The sequence below is a fragment of the Grus americana genome, chromosome 2 (assembly GCF_028858705.1).
Source record: "Grus americana isolate bGruAme1 chromosome 2, bGruAme1.mat, whole genome shotgun sequence".
NCBI classification, from domain to species: domain Eukaryota; kingdom Metazoa; phylum Chordata; class Aves; order Gruiformes; family Gruidae; genus Grus; species Grus americana.
In genome coordinates this window covers 48,316,783-48,338,240 of record NC_072853.1, presented here as the reverse complement: position 1 = coordinate 48,338,240, position 21,458 = coordinate 48,316,783, and the positions used below count along the sequence as shown (strand labels likewise).

At 36.2% G+C, this 21,458-nt stretch overlaps 2 protein-coding genes across 3 annotated transcripts in view; one reads left to right on the top strand and one right to left on the bottom strand.

The window, feature by feature from the left end:
* Nucleotides 1-1,312: 1,312 nt before the first annotated feature.
* Nucleotides 1,313-8,155, top strand: LOC129202424 (transthyretin-like). The gene is made up of 4 exons (XM_054815096.1): nucleotides 1,313-1,462; nucleotides 3,203-3,333; nucleotides 5,925-6,060; nucleotides 7,833-8,155. The coding sequence occupies exons 1-4, from the start codon at nucleotides 1,394-1,396 to the stop codon at nucleotides 7,938-7,940; spliced, it is 444 nt and encodes a 147-aa protein (XP_054671071.1). The 5' UTR covers nucleotides 1,313-1,393; the 3' UTR covers nucleotides 7,941-8,155.
* A 1,095-nt stretch (nucleotides 8,156-9,250) lies between these two features.
* The window catches only part of B4GALT6 (beta-1,4-galactosyltransferase 6), a 38,719-nt gene continuing 26,511 nt past the window's right edge, over nucleotides 9,251-21,458 (bottom strand). For both annotated transcript variants that reach the window (XM_054815093.1, XM_054815094.1), the window contains 6 exons: nucleotides 19,876-20,000; nucleotides 19,247-19,363; nucleotides 17,462-17,649; nucleotides 15,041-15,163; nucleotides 14,075-14,176; nucleotides 9,251-12,851 (listed from right to left, as the gene is read on the bottom strand). In XM_054815093.1, coding sequence (XP_054671068.1) covers nucleotides 12,704-12,851; nucleotides 14,075-14,176; nucleotides 15,041-15,163; nucleotides 17,462-17,649; nucleotides 19,247-19,363; nucleotides 19,876-20,000 — 803 coding nt within the window. In that variant the 3' untranslated portion in view covers nucleotides 9,251-12,703. The remainder of the gene's footprint in view (nucleotides 12,852-14,074; nucleotides 14,177-15,040; nucleotides 15,164-17,461; nucleotides 17,650-19,246; nucleotides 19,364-19,875; nucleotides 20,001-21,458) is intronic.

The window sequence follows — 21,458 nt, the reverse complement described above, 5'->3', positions numbered from 1 at the left end:
AGGTAAGCTGTAGAGTGACTGTGATTCAATAATGTTGTTGATAAACTGACCAAAGGTTTTGAAAGCTTTAGCAGTGATTTCTGTAGACTGATGGCCTATCGTATTTAAAATATCCTGAAGCAGAGGAATTGTTTTTTAACGAGATTACAGAAGCTACAGAGAAAGTTACTGAAATCATGCCATTCATAAACCATCAGCACTCATCCGCCACTGACCTTGGAGTTTATCTCTACACCAGGAGCCTGCTGGTATGACTGCATACCGAGTGAATTCACAAGTTACAAAAGCTTGCCTTTAATATTTTGCTATTTGGTTACTTTTTTCCCCAATTTCTGGACACTGCCATAGTTACACAACTCTTGTAAGCAGTGCAAACAGTTTCAAAACAGCACCCATCTTAAATAACGCAGATTTCATGGGATCCTGCTATTCCTGGTGCTTGAAAACCAGTAGGTTTGATTTGCAGTGGGCTACGCCCAGCCCTAAATGCGACATAAATATGTTCATATAGGTGTAGTCATTAAAAAAAAAAAAAAAACCCAAACCCAAAAAAAAACCCCAAACAACTACTCTGCACGTAGCCATCCACCTGATGACAGGATAAACCTAGAACACATAGAGTGTACATACATGTTTAATTTCAAGAAATAACGTTTCCCTAAAATGAAGCAGATGCTTCTGGTGGGAGCTGCCTTGCAGTTTGCCCTGCCTTTTCCCAGTCCAGGGAAAGTCCTGAACTTGTACTGAATTCAAGGGACAACTAAGTGATAGGACTTAAAACACTGTTTAACTGTGCTTCAGAAACGGCTATGTAGTTATCTGGTTATCATGCTGGAAACCAAAAGTAATGTATTTTTCCTCCAGGGGAATGCATAAGATAACTAGGTAGCCCACACATTATCCACTTACCTTTTATCAGAGGTGGGGAGAAGGCCACCACTGAGAGAAATCTCTTAATAGATAAACATAGGTGAGTCAATTATGCCAAGCCATAACCACAGAGAAATTCTGAAACTGAAATTGCCAAGCTGACAAGAAATTTGTATTTCTATCAACTATATGAGATATATACAGCACTATTCCTCAACAAAAAGGGAAAAATAAAACAGAACAGACATTGTTTCCAAGAAAATAGATCACTGCAGTTGAGCTAGGCAATATTCGCAGTATTTCCACAGGCGATGACAGAAGAGACTTATTTTTGCAGACAAGGTTCATGTTTGTATGGGTTACTTATTTTCCCATTGTTTACTAAGCAAATAGTATGAATCGGCATGTTGAAAGTCATATGGGTTTTCTGATAAGTAGCCTCCGTTTAGAGGCCTTGATATAAAAATCACAGATCCCATCAGTTTCTAGTTGCTGACACTGAGACTTCCTAGTGATAGGCAAAATGGCTTTTCATTCTGTATTTCTTGTTTTCTTAGCTGGCCTGGCATTTTTCTCCGAAGCTGCACCACCGGTAAGTGTCTCAGGATTGAAGTCCTTCATACTGATGTAGTCCCAGCTTTTTTTTTTTCTTTTTATAATTTAATTAGTATAAGTGAAAAATACTCCATTCTATTGCAAATGATTTAATGGTATGTATTGACTGTAATTCTCTCCTACTGCTCTTTTTCTGGTTCTTCTTTCTCCTTCTCCAGTGAGTAGTGAGAGGGCTTTATGGTTAGAGAAGCAGCACTTGTCATTAGACTCTGCGACTATGTGGAAAAACGATGTAAGACAAGAAATGAAAAAAATATCATGTTCACTACACAAAAACCTTGGGCCTGTTGAAAAGTAACTAATAGCCCTTGTAACACAATGAACAAGCTGCCGTCATGCAGGATTTTATTTCCTGTCATGAGATCCACGCTGGAGAAATGCCTTCTCTACTCCTTTCCCTTACTGCTCTACCCACTACAGCTCTATCCCGTGCAAGCAAGAAGGGATCTCAACACTCAATGATGCAAGCACAGAACAGAGCCAAAGCCAGGATCCCACTTCCAGAGGGCTCTTTTATTCCAGCACAGCAAGCTAGACACACAGATGCTTCAGCCTGAAATTCTCCTAGAATTCTCCTTATCTCTCTCCCTCTCTACTTGTTCTTCCTCTCAAGCTCTGATCTTTGGGAAAAGGAGCAACCCTTGCAAGGAAGTAGACTTTCACTGAGCTCCCAGGGTGTAAAAGCCAGGAAAACAGGTGGTGGTGGCACTAGAGCCTCCCTTGGCAATGCCTTAAAAGAAACACTAGTGAGCGGCTTCTGCATCCCGGGAAGGGAGCCTGAGGAGTCAGGGCACACAGGCGGTATAGGTACATGCTGATACATCGGTCTGACGTAGGGCAGGGCTCCTGGCCGATGGGACGTTTGGTACGTCACAGAGTGTAAGAGGGGACGTAAGAGAGGGCTCTTCGTTTTTACCATCTACATCACGATTCATTTTGCAATGATTAAATGGAGATGAGCGATTGCTATTTTGACATCATCCCTGATTAACACCTTCCACAAAGCTCTATTTTCTCATTGTCCATCTACAGAATTAGGTAATGGAAGGTCAAAGCCCTGATTCAACTCTACCTTTGAATACGTCAGGGCATAACCACTGCTGGTGATGAACATGTTGGGAGTGAAACTACAGCCATCCCATCTCTGAAGGAAGGTTTTCCTCTCTTAGCCTGCATAGCTGCCAGGGGCTGACAAATCTGATCCAACATGGTGTTAGGACACAGTTCTTATGTGGTGCTTACCAAGTTAACAGCAGAATTAAGATAACTCTATAGCAACAAGACATCAGGGACTCTCAAGTCCAGAAAGCCGTGCTCAAATTGCCACTCCAAAATACAGAGAGAGATTTTTAAACATTCCCACTACCTTTGATGATTATTTCCTGTTGAGGTCACAATTTAGTTACAATTTCATGCTGGAGACGGTGTAGCTAAGCCATACCAATGAGAAAACAGAAATGCATTCTCACACAGAGCCGTGGTGCCTCCCCAGCGCACACGGCTACACTCCCCCTGACAGCCACTCACATCTTCCTCCCCGGTTCCACCACGTCCAGCCCCCAGAAAGCTCCAGGCCACATGTCAGCAGTACACAGTGATCTTCTTGAGGAACATACAGCATATTCGGTAGATCTAAAGAATAATATTCCTTACTGCTTTATTATGCACCATCACTTACCTTTCTTACAACATAAAAATTCTCTCTTCCTATCTGAAGGACTCTGCTGACTCCAAGCATCCTCTTTTTATAAAAATTCTGGATTCAGTCCGAGGAAGTCCAGCTCCAAATGTTCCAGTAAAGTTATATAAAGAAGCTGCAGATGGATCTTGGGAACTGTTAAATTCAAAGTAAGTCATACCAAAATAACAAGTGAAAGGGAAAGGCCATGGGAAGAGGCCAAACAGTTGAAAAAACAGTTTCACATTCTCTAATGTGTCCTTTTTTACTCCGAGGAAAGATAACCTACTATTGCATGAGTTTGCAGCAGTCTGTCTTTTAACTGTACTAGTTTCAACTACCAAAATAGTTTTATAATGCTTTATAATTACTGTGAGCACAAGAAAGTATTTTAAACTATCCTTTAACTCAATCATCGCTTCTCTTCAATTTCATTATAAAGGATTACATTACTTTTTAGTACCCACCAATGAACCACTGCATTGTTACCAGAAGAATCAGGCAGGCTCTTTAATTTGTTTGAAACTAAGACTCTGGTTGAGAGTCCTACCTTTATTGGCTATTTTCCTTCTTTCTAAATTGATTTTCATTTCATACACCACCAGAGCTTTCAAAAGAAAATACGGAACTGTTTTGAACATATACTATATCATATCTGATAGCCACCTTTGCTTCAAGAAACAGCAATCAGCCAAAAAGCAGAAAATTGGGGATAAAGCTTTCTCACCTCCTCCCCTACAAAGAAGCAATTACTTCTAAAACAAGAATCTCCCAGGTATTTAAACACTGCCTTGCCACTAAAAAAATAAGTTGTAGAATTTCAAATGTAGATGATTTTTTTTTAAATTCCCATCATTTTTAGTACATACTAACACTTTAAAAAACTCAAAAGCAATTTTTACTTAATCTGAAATTAAATTGAAAAAAATTCTTAGGGGGTACACAGAGTGAATATTCTTTATTCAACAAGCAACATCCCACTTCCACACTTACCTCCTCAAGATAGTTGCAAAGTCTCACCTGAGACCTTTCCAGGTCTGTTAACACTGTTCTACCTAAAAAAGTGAGACAGGGCTCATAAGGGCTAAAGCTGACATAGTGCAGGAATTTCAATGGTGGGACCCCAGACTCAGAAGCATTTCTAGAAAGTCCATGAGAAACTGTACCTAAGTGGCTCTCTGGTGTCGGAGAGCAGTGGGCTGGCAGAAGCAGCAGTGCTCTCATGTGTGTCCTTGAAAAATACAGCTACAGTGAAGGCCACGCATATTTGTACAAGGTGGGGAAGAACAATCTATTCACGTTGCCCTACTCAAATTGCCTCCCACCTCTCAAGCAAGAAGATAGCTTCACACATATTCTGTCACTGGAAATGCTTGAAATTTTCCATTAAGAGGGTGCTCAGTTTACTGATCTTCAAATCTGAGCTTAGAGGCTTTATATAAAGATACATGGCTAAACAGCTGGATGCTGACTGAAGCTTTAAAAACATACATAACATTTGAAACAAAGAACAAAGTAACCTTAAGATGAGGTATGCAAAAGTCCTGATAATACTCAATCAACCTTTCCAGCCTTGTTAATTTGTAAATAATTGAATGTTAGCAAGACATTCTGAAATAACTGTTCTCAGTTAAAGATATGTTTGGGTTTAGCTGAGAAAGCTTATTAGAGAAATGAACAGGTATCTAACAATGATGAATGTATGACAAAGAAAAAATAGAGACATCTGAACAGATAAAAAAAAAGTCTGATAACTGACTACAGAGCATCTTGTAAGATATAAATGGTGTTCTAGGATTTCATAGTTAAAAGCTGTATTACAGCACAAATCCTAAGTAATGCACTGGACAACGACATAAAAAGCATTCAGCTCTATTCTTCTCTGCATGCAATTTGAATAAAATATGTTCAGAAAAAGATTTGGCAGCTAGAACACAGCGGTTGAGACTACTAAAATCAGGCACTAGCAGCATTGTTATTTGCTGATAACCTACCCAGTCAAAACCCTGGTATTATATAACTTATTTCACAGAAATGGATTTCAACCAAGAGACATGTCTGAGAGACAGCATTCAATATTGGTTCTGGAGCCCCAAACTGGTTGGTGTTCAAAGGTGTATAGTTTCAAGCCTGTACTATGACCTTGGATAGCGCTGATGGCATCTTCAAATCAAACAAAGCCATCTGTTTGTTGAGGATGGAAAACCACCCGATCGATACAGACAACAGGGAGTTCCGTAAGGCTACGTTGCTGGCTGACCTACAGTCATTTCAAATAGATCTCAAATTTCAAACAGCCAACTGTAAAAATATTCATACTGATAAAACAACTCAATATGTTTAATTAAGAAAGAAAACAATGGAGAAATCAATACAGTTGACCCTACTTACTTGCACGGTAAGTGCATCATGGAGCTTCCACATTGCTTACAGCAGTGGTGAGGTTTTCCCTCTGAGTGGGTTCATTTAATTAACTCCAAGACTCTGCCAACAGTAACGCCAGCTTTTGGCTCACCCCCAAACCATGCAGAGCAGTGACGTGGCAGGCAGCCATCTGCTGTGGCGATCGTGGAAGTAGCAAATGCCAAGATAAGCTCTGAAGCATCCGTAATACAGATGGACATCAGCCATTTTAGATCAGTAGAAGTATTCATCATATTACTTAAGCTACACAACATCACTCACATTCGATTGCCAAGAACTGCATTTTTCTCAGGCTTTTAACCAAAATATAAAAGTGCATTCTTCTGTCCTCACACAGACAAACCAATGACAACGGAGAGCTCCATGAGCTCACAACTAAAGAACAATTTGTCACAGGGACATACAAGATTGAGTTTGACACGGCCTCTTATTGGAAGAGGCTGGGCTTGAATCCCTTCCATCATCATGCCGATGTGAGTATTCATTTTCTCCTGTACTTTAGTTGCAAAGACTAGTCTTTATGTCTAGGCTTTGATTCCTAATTGCACTTATTAAACTTTCTTTTCACTTTAAAGTATTTTCACATTAGCACTTTCAATCCAGTCTCAATGCTTTGTAACAACATAATCGTGAGAGAACCTAGTTACTATCTTCCCCATAGCTCTCAGTAAACTCTCAGATGCATTACTTACAAAGAGGTTTTCTGTCCTTCCACTTCTACTTAAGCCTGTGATTCTTTCTGTGACTATTTCTAGACACCTGAGGGAGAACAGCTGGAGTACTCTGTTAAGTCTCCTGGGAAAAGGAGTTTTCTGCCTTTTGGATCCAGTATTTGTATGTCCACAGACAAAGTTTATAATTTAGATTTGTAAAGATAATCGAAATATGAACTGTGTTGTGAATGATCTTAGCTCCTAAATTTACAACAGAAAAAAGTTTAACGGGCCTTTTTAGTTTGCATGGGACAGGTAAACTGGTTAGATGAAGGTGGTTCAAACCAGGTACCAACTGAGGCCAGCTGCAGGGTCTGGGACTCCTTGGGGGCTGTCTGTCCCCCCCCCCAGCATCAGCCCTTTCACATGACCTTTCAGTAGCAGAAGCAGTCCTGTATTGCTGGACTGCGACAGATCAGTGAGCTCCACCAGCTGTACAGTTTGCAACTGCTGCTCCAACAGTCATTCCTCATCTCCTTGGCAGAAAAGGTGACAAACATCTGGGTTAAATTTTGTTTCTACCTCCCTGAAATGGACAAGAGATTACATTCTTATTCTAGACAATAATGAAGGTTAATGCTGGATAGTTTCTCCTTCTGTGATAACTGAAATAAAAGATGAAATATTTACAGCATGCAAGTGAATTGATTATACATCAATATAATGTTTAACTCTATATTCCAGACTAGCAATGAATTTAATCCAGAGTGCAAGAGCCTCCTTTCTTAAAAATAAGCCTCAGTAGGGATCATGTTTTGCTCAGTTCACTGGTGGTTTCATATGCATCTTTTTTATAAATGTTCAAAGGAGCACAAGCAATGCTCACAGAATGTTTTTACACTGTGTCTCTCTTAAAAGTTGATACTTATCGTCTCTAAACACAAAATAATCTACTATGCAGAGGGAGAAATCAAGGGACAGGATGCAAGCTGATGGGGAGATGTTAAAAGGGTTGTTGTAAATCATTCATACGTAAGGTTATTATCATGTTATGGCCAAAGGACTAATGCAGTCCTCCTCTATCTACTAGATATGTAAGTAGGATTAAAGAAACTCATTGCTTCATATTTTGACCTGATGATAGTTACTGTAGCACTATGTTTAATTCTGTTCCTCAAAGTGCGGGACTTCATAAGAGCAACAAAAATATTAAACTACTTGAAAGAATGCCCCCCCCCTTTTTTTTTAATAAAGACAATGAATGGAGTTCAATGTAGATCTTCAGTAAGAAAAAAAAATAAATCTAGTTGTCATTTATGACTACCAACAAGGAAACCCAGAACTCCCAATTTGGATAATAAATGTATATGATAAAATTTTAAATAAATGACACATATGCTTTTAACAAAAGATATTTAACCAGTGGAAATACTGTGTGTGACAGGCAGTCACAGATCACACCAATCAAATTACCACAAGAGAAGACATTTCCAAAGTTTTGTGGGAGGTTAGATAAAACGATCACAATGGTTCCATCTAGGCTCATATCTAGAGATCACTCCTCATTCGTCTTGTATTTGTTCTTTTTCCAGGTGGTGTTCACAGCTAATGATGTTGGTTATCGACATTACTCCATTGCTGTTCTCCTCAGTCCCTTTTCTTACTCAACTACAGCAGTAGTTAGTGAGCCAGTGGAATAGAAGCTGATATTAAGCATGAAAATTTAGATGTGTAAAGCAAAATTTCCATAAGTGATAAGAACTTAGTTTCTGACTGTATCAACAACTTTAGATTTCATAGTAAATCACTAACAGTAACAGTCAAGTTGTTTATTCACTTTGTTAACTTGAGGAATAATGTGTATTGACTTTGTTTTCAAATACTCTTCTGAATAAAAGTATTCTATATTTCTGTATTCTTTTAAGTATTACTCTTCTGAAGTTTAAGGCTCGAAAAAACACATTAACCTTAGAAAAAATGCATTGAAACTCCATTACTGGGATTCTGAGAATAAACCAAAGTTTTCCATGAAGTTAATAAACTACATTTCTTCTTACAAAGGAAATGAACCAAACACATCTGAAAGGTGTCTCATGAAAAGCAAGCACACAGGAAATGCAATCCACCACCACCATCTATACATTTTACCATCATCTATACTTTATTACTGAAGCCTACAATAGACAAAGTCACATGTGACTACTACCCAGGGCCCCCCATAATCATCAGATAAACTCACCTCCCAATTCTGATTTTTAAGATATAGAGGCAAAAGCAACTTAAAAGTGACAGCAAGGTAGAATAGCATTTAACGATGCCAAGGATGCTACTCATACTTAAAAAGCCTTCTTTCCTGCTTTCCAATATATTATCACTGGTGACACTTGCAAGGACAGTCCATATCCATTGTTGCAGGAAAGTATATTCATCAAACGTACCTGAAGTTTATTCATGTATTTTCATAAAATTTTGCAAATACCTTTGTCCCCAGTGGAAGTACTCCCAAAAATTACTCACATACCTCTAACCATCAGACACTTTTGTAATAGCTGTAAGATACAAGGAAAAATAAGGATAACTGATGATTCCTGAGAAAACTAACTCCTTATTTAACGCCAGGAGAAATACAGATGAATCCTTGTATTTCCCATTCTTGTAATCCATATATAAGGCAGATTATGCCTAAACAGAAATAAGCATAGAGAAGAGCCATTAGGAGATTCAACAGAGTAGCAACCCTATCTTGGAAAAGTATGCAAAAAACATTGAGTCATTTAGCCTAATAAAGCCAAAAGCTGAAAGCACAGAAATACCAATAGAGGGAATAAGGTTTGTTAGCCTAAGGCTCGATCCCATCACAGCCTAACCTGACATACTTGCTGGCCATGTGTCCCTTCCTTTTGTTGTTACTTTGAGGAACCGAGCACTAGAAAACTGAGCACTTTGTCTGTAAACAACACACAAAGAATGTACCTCCTCCACAGAGCCTCAGAATAAACAAACCAACACACTCTTTAGAACATTGTATTTCATAAAAGACAATGATAAAAAAGTACAAACATTTTCATGAACAACAAAAACCCAAAACTATGATAATACACAGGAATTTCCCAGCATTTGTTTCAGTGCATTTTTCATTACGCCTATCCTACATACCTCTACAAATAAAATAATCTTAAGTACACTTCCTCTTGCTGATACGCAATGGATCCTTTCAATATTTTTAAATAACTGGCTCATTAGTAACCCACTACAACATAGTCATTAGTAAACATAATGATAGAAAAATAGACTGGCAAGATCCAAGAAAAAGGACATTTTGCACTTGCTTTTCAATATACTATTGCAAAACGGATTTTATATTTTATATTCTTCTACTTAAATTTGAAATACAGCAAATGGGTTTAAGATTATCTTAACATACCAACCAGATTCCACTGTTAATATTTCTGTAATGTTTTTACTTGTTAATTTGCAAGACCTTCAGAATCTTGTAAAATACTCCCTCTTTCTTCTCCGTCCACATTCACTCCTTGAAGACAAGACGTCTTTAATTTGCCTTGTCAGCAATACAAAAAGCCAATGTGATTGGCTTCTCTCTACATTTTACAAGAATCATGAAAATATCAAAAGGAATGTGCACAACTCAGTTCTGCATCGCATTTATTTTGTTTGAAGGCACTGTCTATGTTAAAATTCACTACAGGGTAGTACTGAGTTCAAGCAGGTAGTATACAAACACTATTTTGATGTAATTTAAGATGGCAATTTTTAAAACTTCCCAACAAAGTGATAAAAGGTATTTAGAGAAGAGCGTTGGTTAACAATTCATAATTTAACACCCATCACTCTGGGGCACCAAAATGTAAACTTTTTAAGAACTCAGCTATATGTCATAATCCATTCACATACTGGTTTAAACCACATTTTTCTAAGACCATACATGATTAATTACTTTGAGCTGTAAAGTTGTATTAGTTCAGCCACAGCAGATATGTAATATAGCATGTATGCATATATACATACATATGCATTAGAATTTTTAAAAATTGCACATTAATTTCACAGAATGCCTAACAAATGGGCACAAAAGCATGCTTCAGAAAACAGTACAGACCTACAGTACCAAAGGATGTTTCATAATCATAGGTGTTAAATTGTAGGTGAACTTGTACTGAAAACCAGAAATCACTTCAAAATTACATCAGGGATTTAAAAATTTATTCCACAGTTCTTAAAGAATTTTATTAGTCTGTTATGAAATAAGACTAAATTTTATTTTGAAGATATAATTGTTCATACAGTGTATTAATTGTCTCTCCTTTACCCATATGCTTCAGAATATTCTATACACTCAATTATAGAAAAATATATCAGGAGGTGATCAAACCACTTAAGCATGCTTTTAAAGGATGTTTTGTTCACTTTATGCTCGCTTTTTGTTATTTTCATTGCATTACATCATTCTTAAAGTATATCAGATTAACTGGTAGATTTTAAGATAATTCCAATATGGTTTAAAATATCCCTTACAATTGTTCTCAACTACTTAAATTAAATTATTACATTTCTACTAAATATTTGGGATACCTACATCTAAGCTTATAACTATACTGAGGAATGGCTAAGGGTAAAATTTGCTGCTGGGATGTCAAAGAAATAAAAGGTGTTTATGGCAAACAAACTTAAATATACAAAGCACCACACCACCTGTGGCAGCAATTCAGGAAACCAACACAGAGTAATGAGTTAAAGTTAGTATTTTTTGTCAATACTCTTACAGAACACTCTGTGGATAAACAATCCTTATTATATACTGCTTTCCATTCTTCATGGGAGCAGAAGTCAGTCTTTGGTTCCTAAAGAGTTGAGTAACTGTGACGAACAAAACAGTTTAGTAGATCTTGGTCAATATCTTTGCATTAACATAGAAAATAAATGAGCCGGTCCTCTGCCTTAGTATTAAACAAGGGATGTAAAAAAAATATTAGGAAAAGATAATAATGCTTAGCAGCGGGATACTTTTAGGTAGCATAACATTACAAGCAAACAGAAAATAAGAAGATATGTTTTTCATTATAAGCCAAGGAAGGAGGCTAGTTACTCATACATGTAACACCACAGAAACAGAGAAACAGACAGGACCAATCCTTAGCGGGACTGCGCAACCTCAATCTCATTGAAAGTCATCGACTTGAGGATACTTAGTGCATCACAGAAGCACTCAGCACTCTAGCAGAATAGGCCCTTAAATAGCTATATTGATTAATATATTACGAGTGGAATTTTAAAAAGCACTTGGGATTGGCCTGCTTTCAGTTCCGCTTATGCCATCAGCAGCAGCAGAACAGTTTGACCAACACCGTGGTTCTGAAAATCCCACACTGCAAGCATTAGAACTATTAGAACTATGTTTTATTATCTTCTTAAAAATCTAACTTTAATATTCTTCCAATGAAGACACATTTTTGGCTCTTCTGATTTTGGAGGAATAAAAGTGCTGTTTACTAGGATTAAAAAAAAAAAAAAAAACAAAATACTGTACGCACCCAGACACATTGTTTTAGGCATTAAAATCCCTGACATTGACACTAGTGGCACACTTGGAAACAGTTAGAGTTCCTGTAGATCATAATACGCAACAACTGCAAGATTTTCTGTAATACGCATGCAATATGCATATAAATAGGATTTAGATGGCAGGCAGGGTATCATACAGTTTTGCTGGCAATAAATAAAATTAAAAACTTTCTTTCTAGCAAGTTCATATGCGAAATTAATTTTTCTATATAGATATGCAGGAGGCCTAGAGCTCAAAACTAGTATAACAGTTTACAGTCATAGCTGGCCAACAATTAATATTTCCTTCATTTCACATAAGGTATAACCTTTTTTTAAGTATACTTACATTTTACACTTGTTCTTTCATGCTAATAAAAACATTCTTATAGAATTCAAACAAGAACACACTCAAATACATACTGAAGCATAAAATATTGAGCAATTTAAAAGCAATGTACACACATTAATTTACATCACATATTTACAAAACACATTTTAAAAAGAAACAAAAGCATTCATTTAAATACGAGGAGGGGGTGGCTTAGTATAAAAAAAATTCCTGGAAGAAGAGGCCTCTGTCTCTACTTCCAGAGAAGCTACAAGTCTGTTTTCTGCAGTTTATTTAGTTGAGTGGTTAAGATAGAGAATATGAAGAATGAAGGCTTGAACAGTAGTCTCATGCTGTAAACATCTGAATGGTAGTTGCTGGCTTTTCTTTCAGAACAAAATGCATGGTACATACAATCACTTCTCATCTCAAATATGCATCATCAAATGGTCAAAAATTTCTAATTCTAAGCTGCTGTTTGTTGGTTTTGTTTTGTTTTACAGTGTCTATTGGTAGCTTCCAGTGTTAAAAGTTTATTCTGGTAGGGTAGGGTAGCTTGTCATTCCACTTCCATCAATAGTCTCTAACAGGAGCAAGTTCTGGTATGAGATTAACAGTTATATTTTTATACAATCTACTGACAAGTATTTTAGGAGAATATATTAAATTGTTCAACCCATCAATATACTGACGTTCTCTGGAATACCTCAGAAGTTTATATCTGCAGAGGGAATTGGAAGAAGAAAACACAAGAGAGATTTGCAAGAAACAATTCAATTGATGTTAGACATGATACTGTAACAGTCATTTCTTTTTGAAATACACTTTAAATTCTGAAACTACCTCTCAGTCCTTTGAAATTACCAAATTACCTACCTAAGCTTTAAAAGCAAGGCACTTTCTGCTTTTTAATACACCTAGATTTTATGTTCGCTTATACAAGTTAACATTAAGACTAAATAACAAAGACAGCTTTCAATATGTATACTTTTTATGGTCCCAAACTAAACTTGATTTCTTCATGTTCTTTTGCTATGAAACTCAACTATGGAGCTCAGAGAAGATTTAGGAACGTTCACTGTTCATCAGTATACATTTAAATGTCTGATTTTTCATTTTGCTCTTGAGACTCCTGCATTTGCAAACATCTAAATCTGAGGTGATTAAAAATCTCCCCCAGATTACCAATGCATACATTTTAGTTTCACATCATGTTTTTAATCATGTCTACTGTGTCTATTTATAAATTATGAATAAAGCATAAAATAAAGATGTTCCCAGAGACACCCGTTGATAACAGAATTGAGCAGCATTTCTAATTATCTGAAAACACATTATAAACCCTTTACTCTGCTTTTCGCATTCTGATTTTTAGGTGTAGCTCATCTGCTGCATGCAGGTTGCTATTCCAATCTAGTGCAGCCAGAACCTACTGGCCAGTTAAAGTGTTTTGCATCTTAGTAGCCAAAGAAAGGAACCCCAAAAGAAAAAGTTCATGTCAATGTAAGCCAAAAATAAGAAGACCTGTATCTCAAAGGAATGAAATATGATGGAAGAAACCAATCCTTGAGGAATTTTAAAAGTCTGTTTTCACATAGGAGTCATTTTCCCTAGCTGTACTGCTTCCTTTTGCAGAATATCCAAATTAACCAAGTAATGGAGCCCTGCCAGCACTAATGTCCAAACTATTAAGTAACAGTGACATTCTGCATCAAAGATTATGACGATAATATCTTCTGACACACAAACTCAGTCTCTTGCATGGCTAAATAAGAAATATCTGAACAGCAAACGTAGTGTGTTTAAGAAAATACAAAGTTTAGCACTAAAGAGGGAATATCACTGATAAGCACTAACTGCTCATTTGTATGTGTGGAAGAGTTGCATGTAAGAAAAAATTTTACATCTTTAGCTCTAGTATTTGAACAGTTCTGTTTTTCTTACCGTCCTAAAAACTGGACTTCACCTCTGTGATGATGAGGAATGGATTTGTACTTCCCTAAATCTCCCTCTGGTCTTGTTACATTGTATCCGGCATAGTGAACCCTACAGTATAATACAGAAACATTTGTATGAAGAGTATTAAAAAGATGGTTTTACAAGTTACAGCAAAAGTGAAAAATACACATCAAATCTTTCAAAGCTAAGTCTTTGCATTCACTGACATTCTCTTCCTAAAAAACCCAAACCACTCCTAACCCAACAACTAAAAAAAGCTGGCAAAACCAATAAAGTGTGAAATAATATTAATTTCTATTTCCTGCTTTGTTCTTAAAGCACAGCAGCATAAAAATGACACTAGTAAGGAAAAAGAACGAAAACATACAAACTCTTCCTTTAGAATACATATATTTTATAAATAAAACTCGTGCAGACAATTTCAACAGCTCAACTGGAACATTTTAGTTGTTTACTGTGAGCAGTTATTAATAGTATTGTTGTACATTGTCCAATTTGTGACTATCAATATAGTCACAAATTAACCTCTCAAACACTGCTCCTAAGATATGAAAGATACCTAAACCCATGCTTACTCTACATGTCTGTAGGATAGTACTCCATAACACTAGCAGCAAGAGAGATTTAAATTAAAATTAAAAAGCAATACACAGAAGACTAGAAGGAATGAGACTAAATATGCTTAGTACTGTTATCTGTTGTTATATTTGTTACAAGACCTATCTCTTAAAAGCCTGGTAACCGTCCCCAGACCAAGAAAAATCAACATCATACTTATCCCTTCAAACAGTATATTCTGATATTTCTGAATTAAACTCTTTTAAAATGTTAGAATTTGTTCATTTAAAACAAATTAACAAAAAGGTAACAACTGAAAGAAAAAACACCTAATTGCTCTCAAGAGGTAGATACCACAGAGCAGTGAGAAAGACATAAGAACTGAACACGCACCTGTTCCAAAGATCATCATCTTCTCCACCCCATCCCCAAAAAGCATTCGGAAACCCATTGATCTTCTTGAATTGTTCCACTGTCAGTCCACTTACACCACCAAAGAACTCATTGTATGGAAGACTGAAAACAAAAGACAAATTCTGTATTATTAGCTGAACTTAGGTAGGTAGCCTTCTATTTGAACAGTACCTTTCAAAATAACAAGAACCCCAAACTAAGGACATGAACAGATGCTGAATGTATTCACTAAGGGATACTGGTTCACAGATCGCTGGTATTAAGTAACATATACGGAAGCTGAATAAAATATTTGTGGTAGTGTCAGATTTGTATAAAAGGTACTCTCAGACTGCAGCTGAAATTAGTACCACCACATGAAACAAAAGTCTATCGTATATTTTAGATAGTTGATTTAGACCCAAAGCTGAAGTGTAAAATGAAGCCCTCAAACTATTGCCTTTTGACACTATTCAACTGATAAAAACCTCTTTAATCAACTGAAAATAATTACAAATCAGTAATACATCAATTCAGTAATTTTAATTCATGACTATATTCTACATAACTGTTAAAACTTGAGAGAAAGTTTAACAGTACATATTCAATCACAGTGAAATACATACTTATTTAAAAAAAAATCCAGTTTTTACAAGCTAAACTTTGAATCAAAAGAAACTATAGGCATTTTTATCAGTAAGCATACAGTAATTACTAACACATTAAGTAATAAGCAGTTGGCCAACATAAGCAGCCACTATAGCTATATAACACAACACACTAAGGTCCAGGCAATGTGATTTCCAGTTCTGAAAACACTGTGTCAATCTAAAAATAATAAATATATATTTAAGTATCTATATTTACTTCCACTGATATTGACTTGCATCCTTAACCCAGAAGCTGCTACAGTAAAGTGTGTTGTTCCTCTTTCAGAAACAGCACACACATTCATCAAATAAAAGTAATCGAACATATTTCTCAGGAGATGCTTCCAAATCTGGAACCTTCAAGGAGTTAGAACTATCTACAAAAAGATTTACCATTGCTTAGGACACAATTGCCACACTGAAGGACAAATAACTCCAGAATGCAAGGGGAAAGAAAAAGAAATACACAGTCATGTAATTTCTGATCTCTGTGGAAACAGAGGATTCAACCAAATCTTAATAGCTTTTGGGGAAGGTTGTTACTATATATCCCTTTCAATATTTAACTGAAATAACAGGTGTTCTAAAAACACAAGGAAACAAACACCCCCCCCCAAAAAACCCCAAAACCCCACGAACCAAAACAAAAAAAAACCCCACACAACAAAAAACCACCACCACCCCAAAAACAACCCACCAACCAAAAATAAAAACAACTGGAGTATGACATTTTATACCTGGAACCTGAGGTTTTTATTCATATGTATATATGCGTGTGTGGTGCATGTGCACTTTTTAATATATATACATAAATACATATGTATTTTCATATTTTATAAATATATATTTATACACATTTATCTATTTCATAAACACACATTTTGTAAATATCTGTATGTAGACATTTTTACATTTTATAAATGCATATATAAATACATAAAGTATTTTATAAATAAATATAAAGACAGATGAAATATCATATATGTTTATATGTGCTTATGTATGTATTTTTAAATACATATAAAATCTTTAAAGGTTTGACTGCTAATTGGCTGACAACCTGAAGTTCAGAGTCACATTTTCAATGCATTGCTTCTGATCTGTCAGGTTGACCAGGATGTCAAGTTGATCACCTTCACAAATAAAATTTCAGGACAGGAAATACATACGTGTAGTAAGCAATTAGCTACAGCTTTTTACGAAGTGATTAGAAGAGTGTCATGAGAAAACAGAGTGTTAAAAAGCAAGTGAAACATCATTCATTAAAATGGCAGAAGGAAAGGAAGCAACAAAACTGCAGGACCCACTACATTCATCAAATTTCAATAGAGACTGAATACAAGATACAAAATGGTCTAGCAGCAACAAAATCTTCTGTTTAAAAAGCAGCACAAAGCAGAAATAAATTGTACATTTATGAGAAAATTAAGACTTTTTTCTTGTATTTTGCTGCAGATTATCTGCTTATGTTTGTTAACAGCCACTGCAAAGGCTTATGTAGCCCGAAAAGATTTCTAATAAGGTATCAACCTCACTGCAACAAGTTCAACACTGAAAACTATAAATAGTATCTTCAAATCAGCCACATATCAAATGCAGACACTAAACTTAAATCTTCCTTTTAATAACTAGATATTCATTGATGTAAGTAGCAGGGTAGGAGGCTGTTTTATTGGTTTCACCTACTGTATATACTGTCACAAAATTCATACACACTTTAAGAATGTTTCTGGGTCTTTAAGAAACAACATGAATTTAACTAATTACTTACATGTACATGTATTTGTCCAGCTTTGCTGCAAAATGGCGTGGCATTTCTCCACATCCATAGTAATTTCGGTCATTTTCAGGTAAGTGATCCACATCATGGAATATTATGCAGTCCCAGACAGCATCCTTCATAGCCTCTTTGAAGCCAACATTAAAGAGCATTGCACGATTAAAAGGTTGTGTACCTGTCTTCAAACAGAAAACAAAGGAGACATTGTAAGTATCAAGAAGACAGACATGAAATTCCAATACTATGAGAAATACATCCTCTACCACACACACACACACAAAAAAAAAAAAAGCATTGACAAGGATGCCTGTTATTCTTCTAGCTAAGCAGAGCAATAGCTCTGGTTAGCACCAACTACATCAACTGTATTTCATGATTTAAAAAGTCTAGATATTCTCCCCTCACACACAAAACTTAACAGCACTAACTTATAGTACTAGTAACTCTGAACCATCAAAATATGGGTGGTTTGGATTAATGGATCATGACATTATGAGTTAAAGAAACACCAGCACAAACTAAGAAAGAAACATTACATTTTGTTTCTTGCTAAAACAGTCAACTAGAATAGAACAGAGTATTTCAGTTGGAAGGGACCTACAATGATTATCTAGTCCAATTGCCTGACCACTTCAGGGCTGACCAAAAATTAAAGCATGTTATTAAGGGTGTTGTCCAAATGCCTCAAACACTGACAGGCTTGGGGAATCAACCATCTCTCTAAGGAAGCCTGTTCCAGTGTTTGACTACCTTTGGGTAAAGAAATGCTTCCTGATGTCAAGTCTGAACATCTGGTGCAGCTTTGAGCCATTCCCACACATCCTGTCCCTGGATCCCTGGGAGAAGAGATCAGCACCTCCCTCTCCACTTCCCCTCATCAGGAAGGTGCAGAGCACAATGAGGTTGCCCTTTAGTCTCTTTCTCTCCAAACTAGACAAACCCAGAGTCCTCAGCCACTCCTCACAGGAGCTTTGTTGCCCTCCCCTGGATGCGTTCGAGTGCCTTAACATCCCTTTTATATTGTGGGGACCAGAACTGCATACAGGACTCAAGGTGAGGCTGCCCCAACACTGAGTACAGCAGGATAATCACCTCTGACCGACTGGTTATGCTGTGTTTGATGCAAACTGCTGACTCATATTGAGCTGCTATTGAGCAGCACCCCCAGATCCCTCTCTGCAGGGCTGCTCTCCAGCCACTCCTCTCCTGATTTATACTTGTGCCAGCGTTACTCTGTCCCAGGTGCAGAATCTGGCATTTCGACTTGTTAAATTTCATCCCATTAATCTTAGTCTAATGCTCCAATCTATCTAGATCGCTCTGCAAGGCACCCCATCTCTCAAGAGAGTCAACAGCACCTGCCAGTCTGGTATCATCAGCCAACCTGCTAATGGTGCATTCAACTCCTGCATCCAGACCATTGATAAATATACCCTGGAATTAAGCCCTGAGGAACACCGCTGGTGACCGGTTGCCAGCCAGATGTAGCCCCATTTTTTTGTCCTTCAAAACTTACGAAGATAATAGATTTATTTTAAAAGATAATAGAGGCTGTGTTATCCCCTATAAAATATCAGCCCATATTTGAAGAAAAGCAACATGTTTAAGCCACTGCTTAAACTGGGGAATGGAGCTGAACCTTCCTTTTTCATTCAAAGCATTAGAACAGCGGAGTAACAATTTTTAAATTCTGGATTCATCCAAATCTTAGTAAGAATATCAAATCCCCTTTAGTAAAGAATCTCGAAGAGTCACTTTTCAAATAAATGCAGTTACCTGTTCAACAACATAGAAGGCAAATTCCAGCCGCTGCTTCTGCAACATAGGTATCAGATGACGGAAAAAAATTGGAAGATGCTCATGGCGATTCCGAAAAGGAATAAGGATCGCCACCTTCAAAAAATTACATATATATATATATATATAAAGCTATTATATTAGCATTTTCAAATTTTCATGTTTCAATACAGATCAAGTTTCCTATGGCTTACACAGGCTTTCAACTTTTACATTTAAATTCGCTTTCATTCCCACTAGGAAAGAGTGTTGGAATTTTGCTCAAACAATTAAGAAAAAAAATTTGAGTAAAATATAAACAAGACTTTCCTTTCCACTTGCTTCTAATTATACTTTAAGCAACATACATATAGGACAAGTTCGTATCCACATGATAAAATGTTCAGTAACAACAGTTAACGAACCTTTAGAAGTTCTTGACAATCCATTTCAAGTTTTTCTTCACACTTTAATCTCTTCTTGAGCACAGGTAGCATAATACATAGACTATAACATACTACCTATTATATGCGATACATAGCAGTAAAAGACTGAGTGCTTGCAATGGTAAACTATTCTTATACATCAACAGGGGAAAAAAATACAAAAACAGAAAAGCAGCATCTCACCTTCCATCGTGGCTTACAGTCTTTTGGTTTCCAGTGTCCTCCTGGTTTAATGTCTAAATCTTTTGAAAACAGTTGCTGAATTTCATCAAAACTAATTTCACTCATATTGACATCGATAAGGCCTCCTAAATAGAGTAAAAAAAAAAGTATTTATTAATTTCAATTAAGACGATAGGTCTAATGCTACAAGGTTTCTCATAGACAAATAGCATCAGAAATTTGTAGGTACACTACCTACAGATAAAAAAGAAATACTTTATAGCATCCTCTTAATATTCAGTTTTACAGAATGAATTTCAGTATTTCCCAATATAAACATTCCTTCAATAAATCCTGTAAGCAAAATACTCATTTCAGAAGACAGAGAACAAGCAAAGCAATTTGAATTCTGTATCTATTAGTCACCTTTCATTTCAAGTACCACTTAACAATTCCACATCATCTGCATTACTGAACTGATACTCAAATTCTGGGTGTCTTCCTACCTATATTTCCACAAAAAAAGAAAATGCATCATCACTGCACTCAACAAGCTTCCTCAATTTAAATTCTAGATAATTATGCACATTTTATGTACAATCTTCATCCACTAATTCACTACTGTCTGCATCAAACCAATTTATAGCAAGGGGCTGGATTTGAGAATTGCCACTGAAAGAACTAATTAGCTGGTTGCAAAATATTCAGGTTTGTACTTACTATGAAAAAATACTTAGACTTAGTTGATAACTGAAAGTTGTCAGTCATTAGCTTAGGCACATACATAAATTTCAAAACTGGAAATAATGATTCATAGTAGATAATCTCAAAAGCAGAAATAGAAGGAATCAAGAAAATTTGGGGAGAAGAGGAATGTAAAACTCATTAACCAGAAGCTCAAGTAGTTCTTCAGCAACTACTATGCTAGATCATCAAATAAAAATCTTGCAATAACTATCTGATAGACACCATAAACTATTCTACTTATTTTTGTCTTAAACTTTAAGTCTTTTGGTGAGGGTCAGAATTTTGAAGTGAATGAAAGGAATCACTCCCATTTTCTCCCCTGTGCCCATACCCGAAAGATCCTATTTATGTCCAAAAGATTGCTTCATGTTGTAACACTGAGTTGTCTAGCTATCTCAATCTTCTGGAAAGACTGAAATTTTTTGGAACATACTAGGAAAACCTATTGTTTTCAGAAGAAGGCAGAAGATACTGCAAGAGCTATTTTAGTTTTGGATATGATTAAACGTAGAACTACTTGCAAATGTAGAAGGTAATTTAAAAAAAAAGGAAAATTATAGGAAAAAATGCATCAGGAACAGCACAATAAGGAGAAGATATTTTAAGAGCAGATTTAAACAAACACATTTAATTATTTATTTTATAAGAAAAATTAAACCTGGCAGTTGCTGAAAAGACTGTATAAATATACACCAGAACAAGCTAATCCTACAGAGCTTTAAATAAAAATAAAATAATAGTTAAAAAAACAAAAAGCTTAGAAGATCATTATGGCTGTATCTGAAACTCTTCAATAACCTGAAAAAGAAATCTTACAAAAAGTCGAAACAAGGGCAATCAACAAAGGACCTGTATAT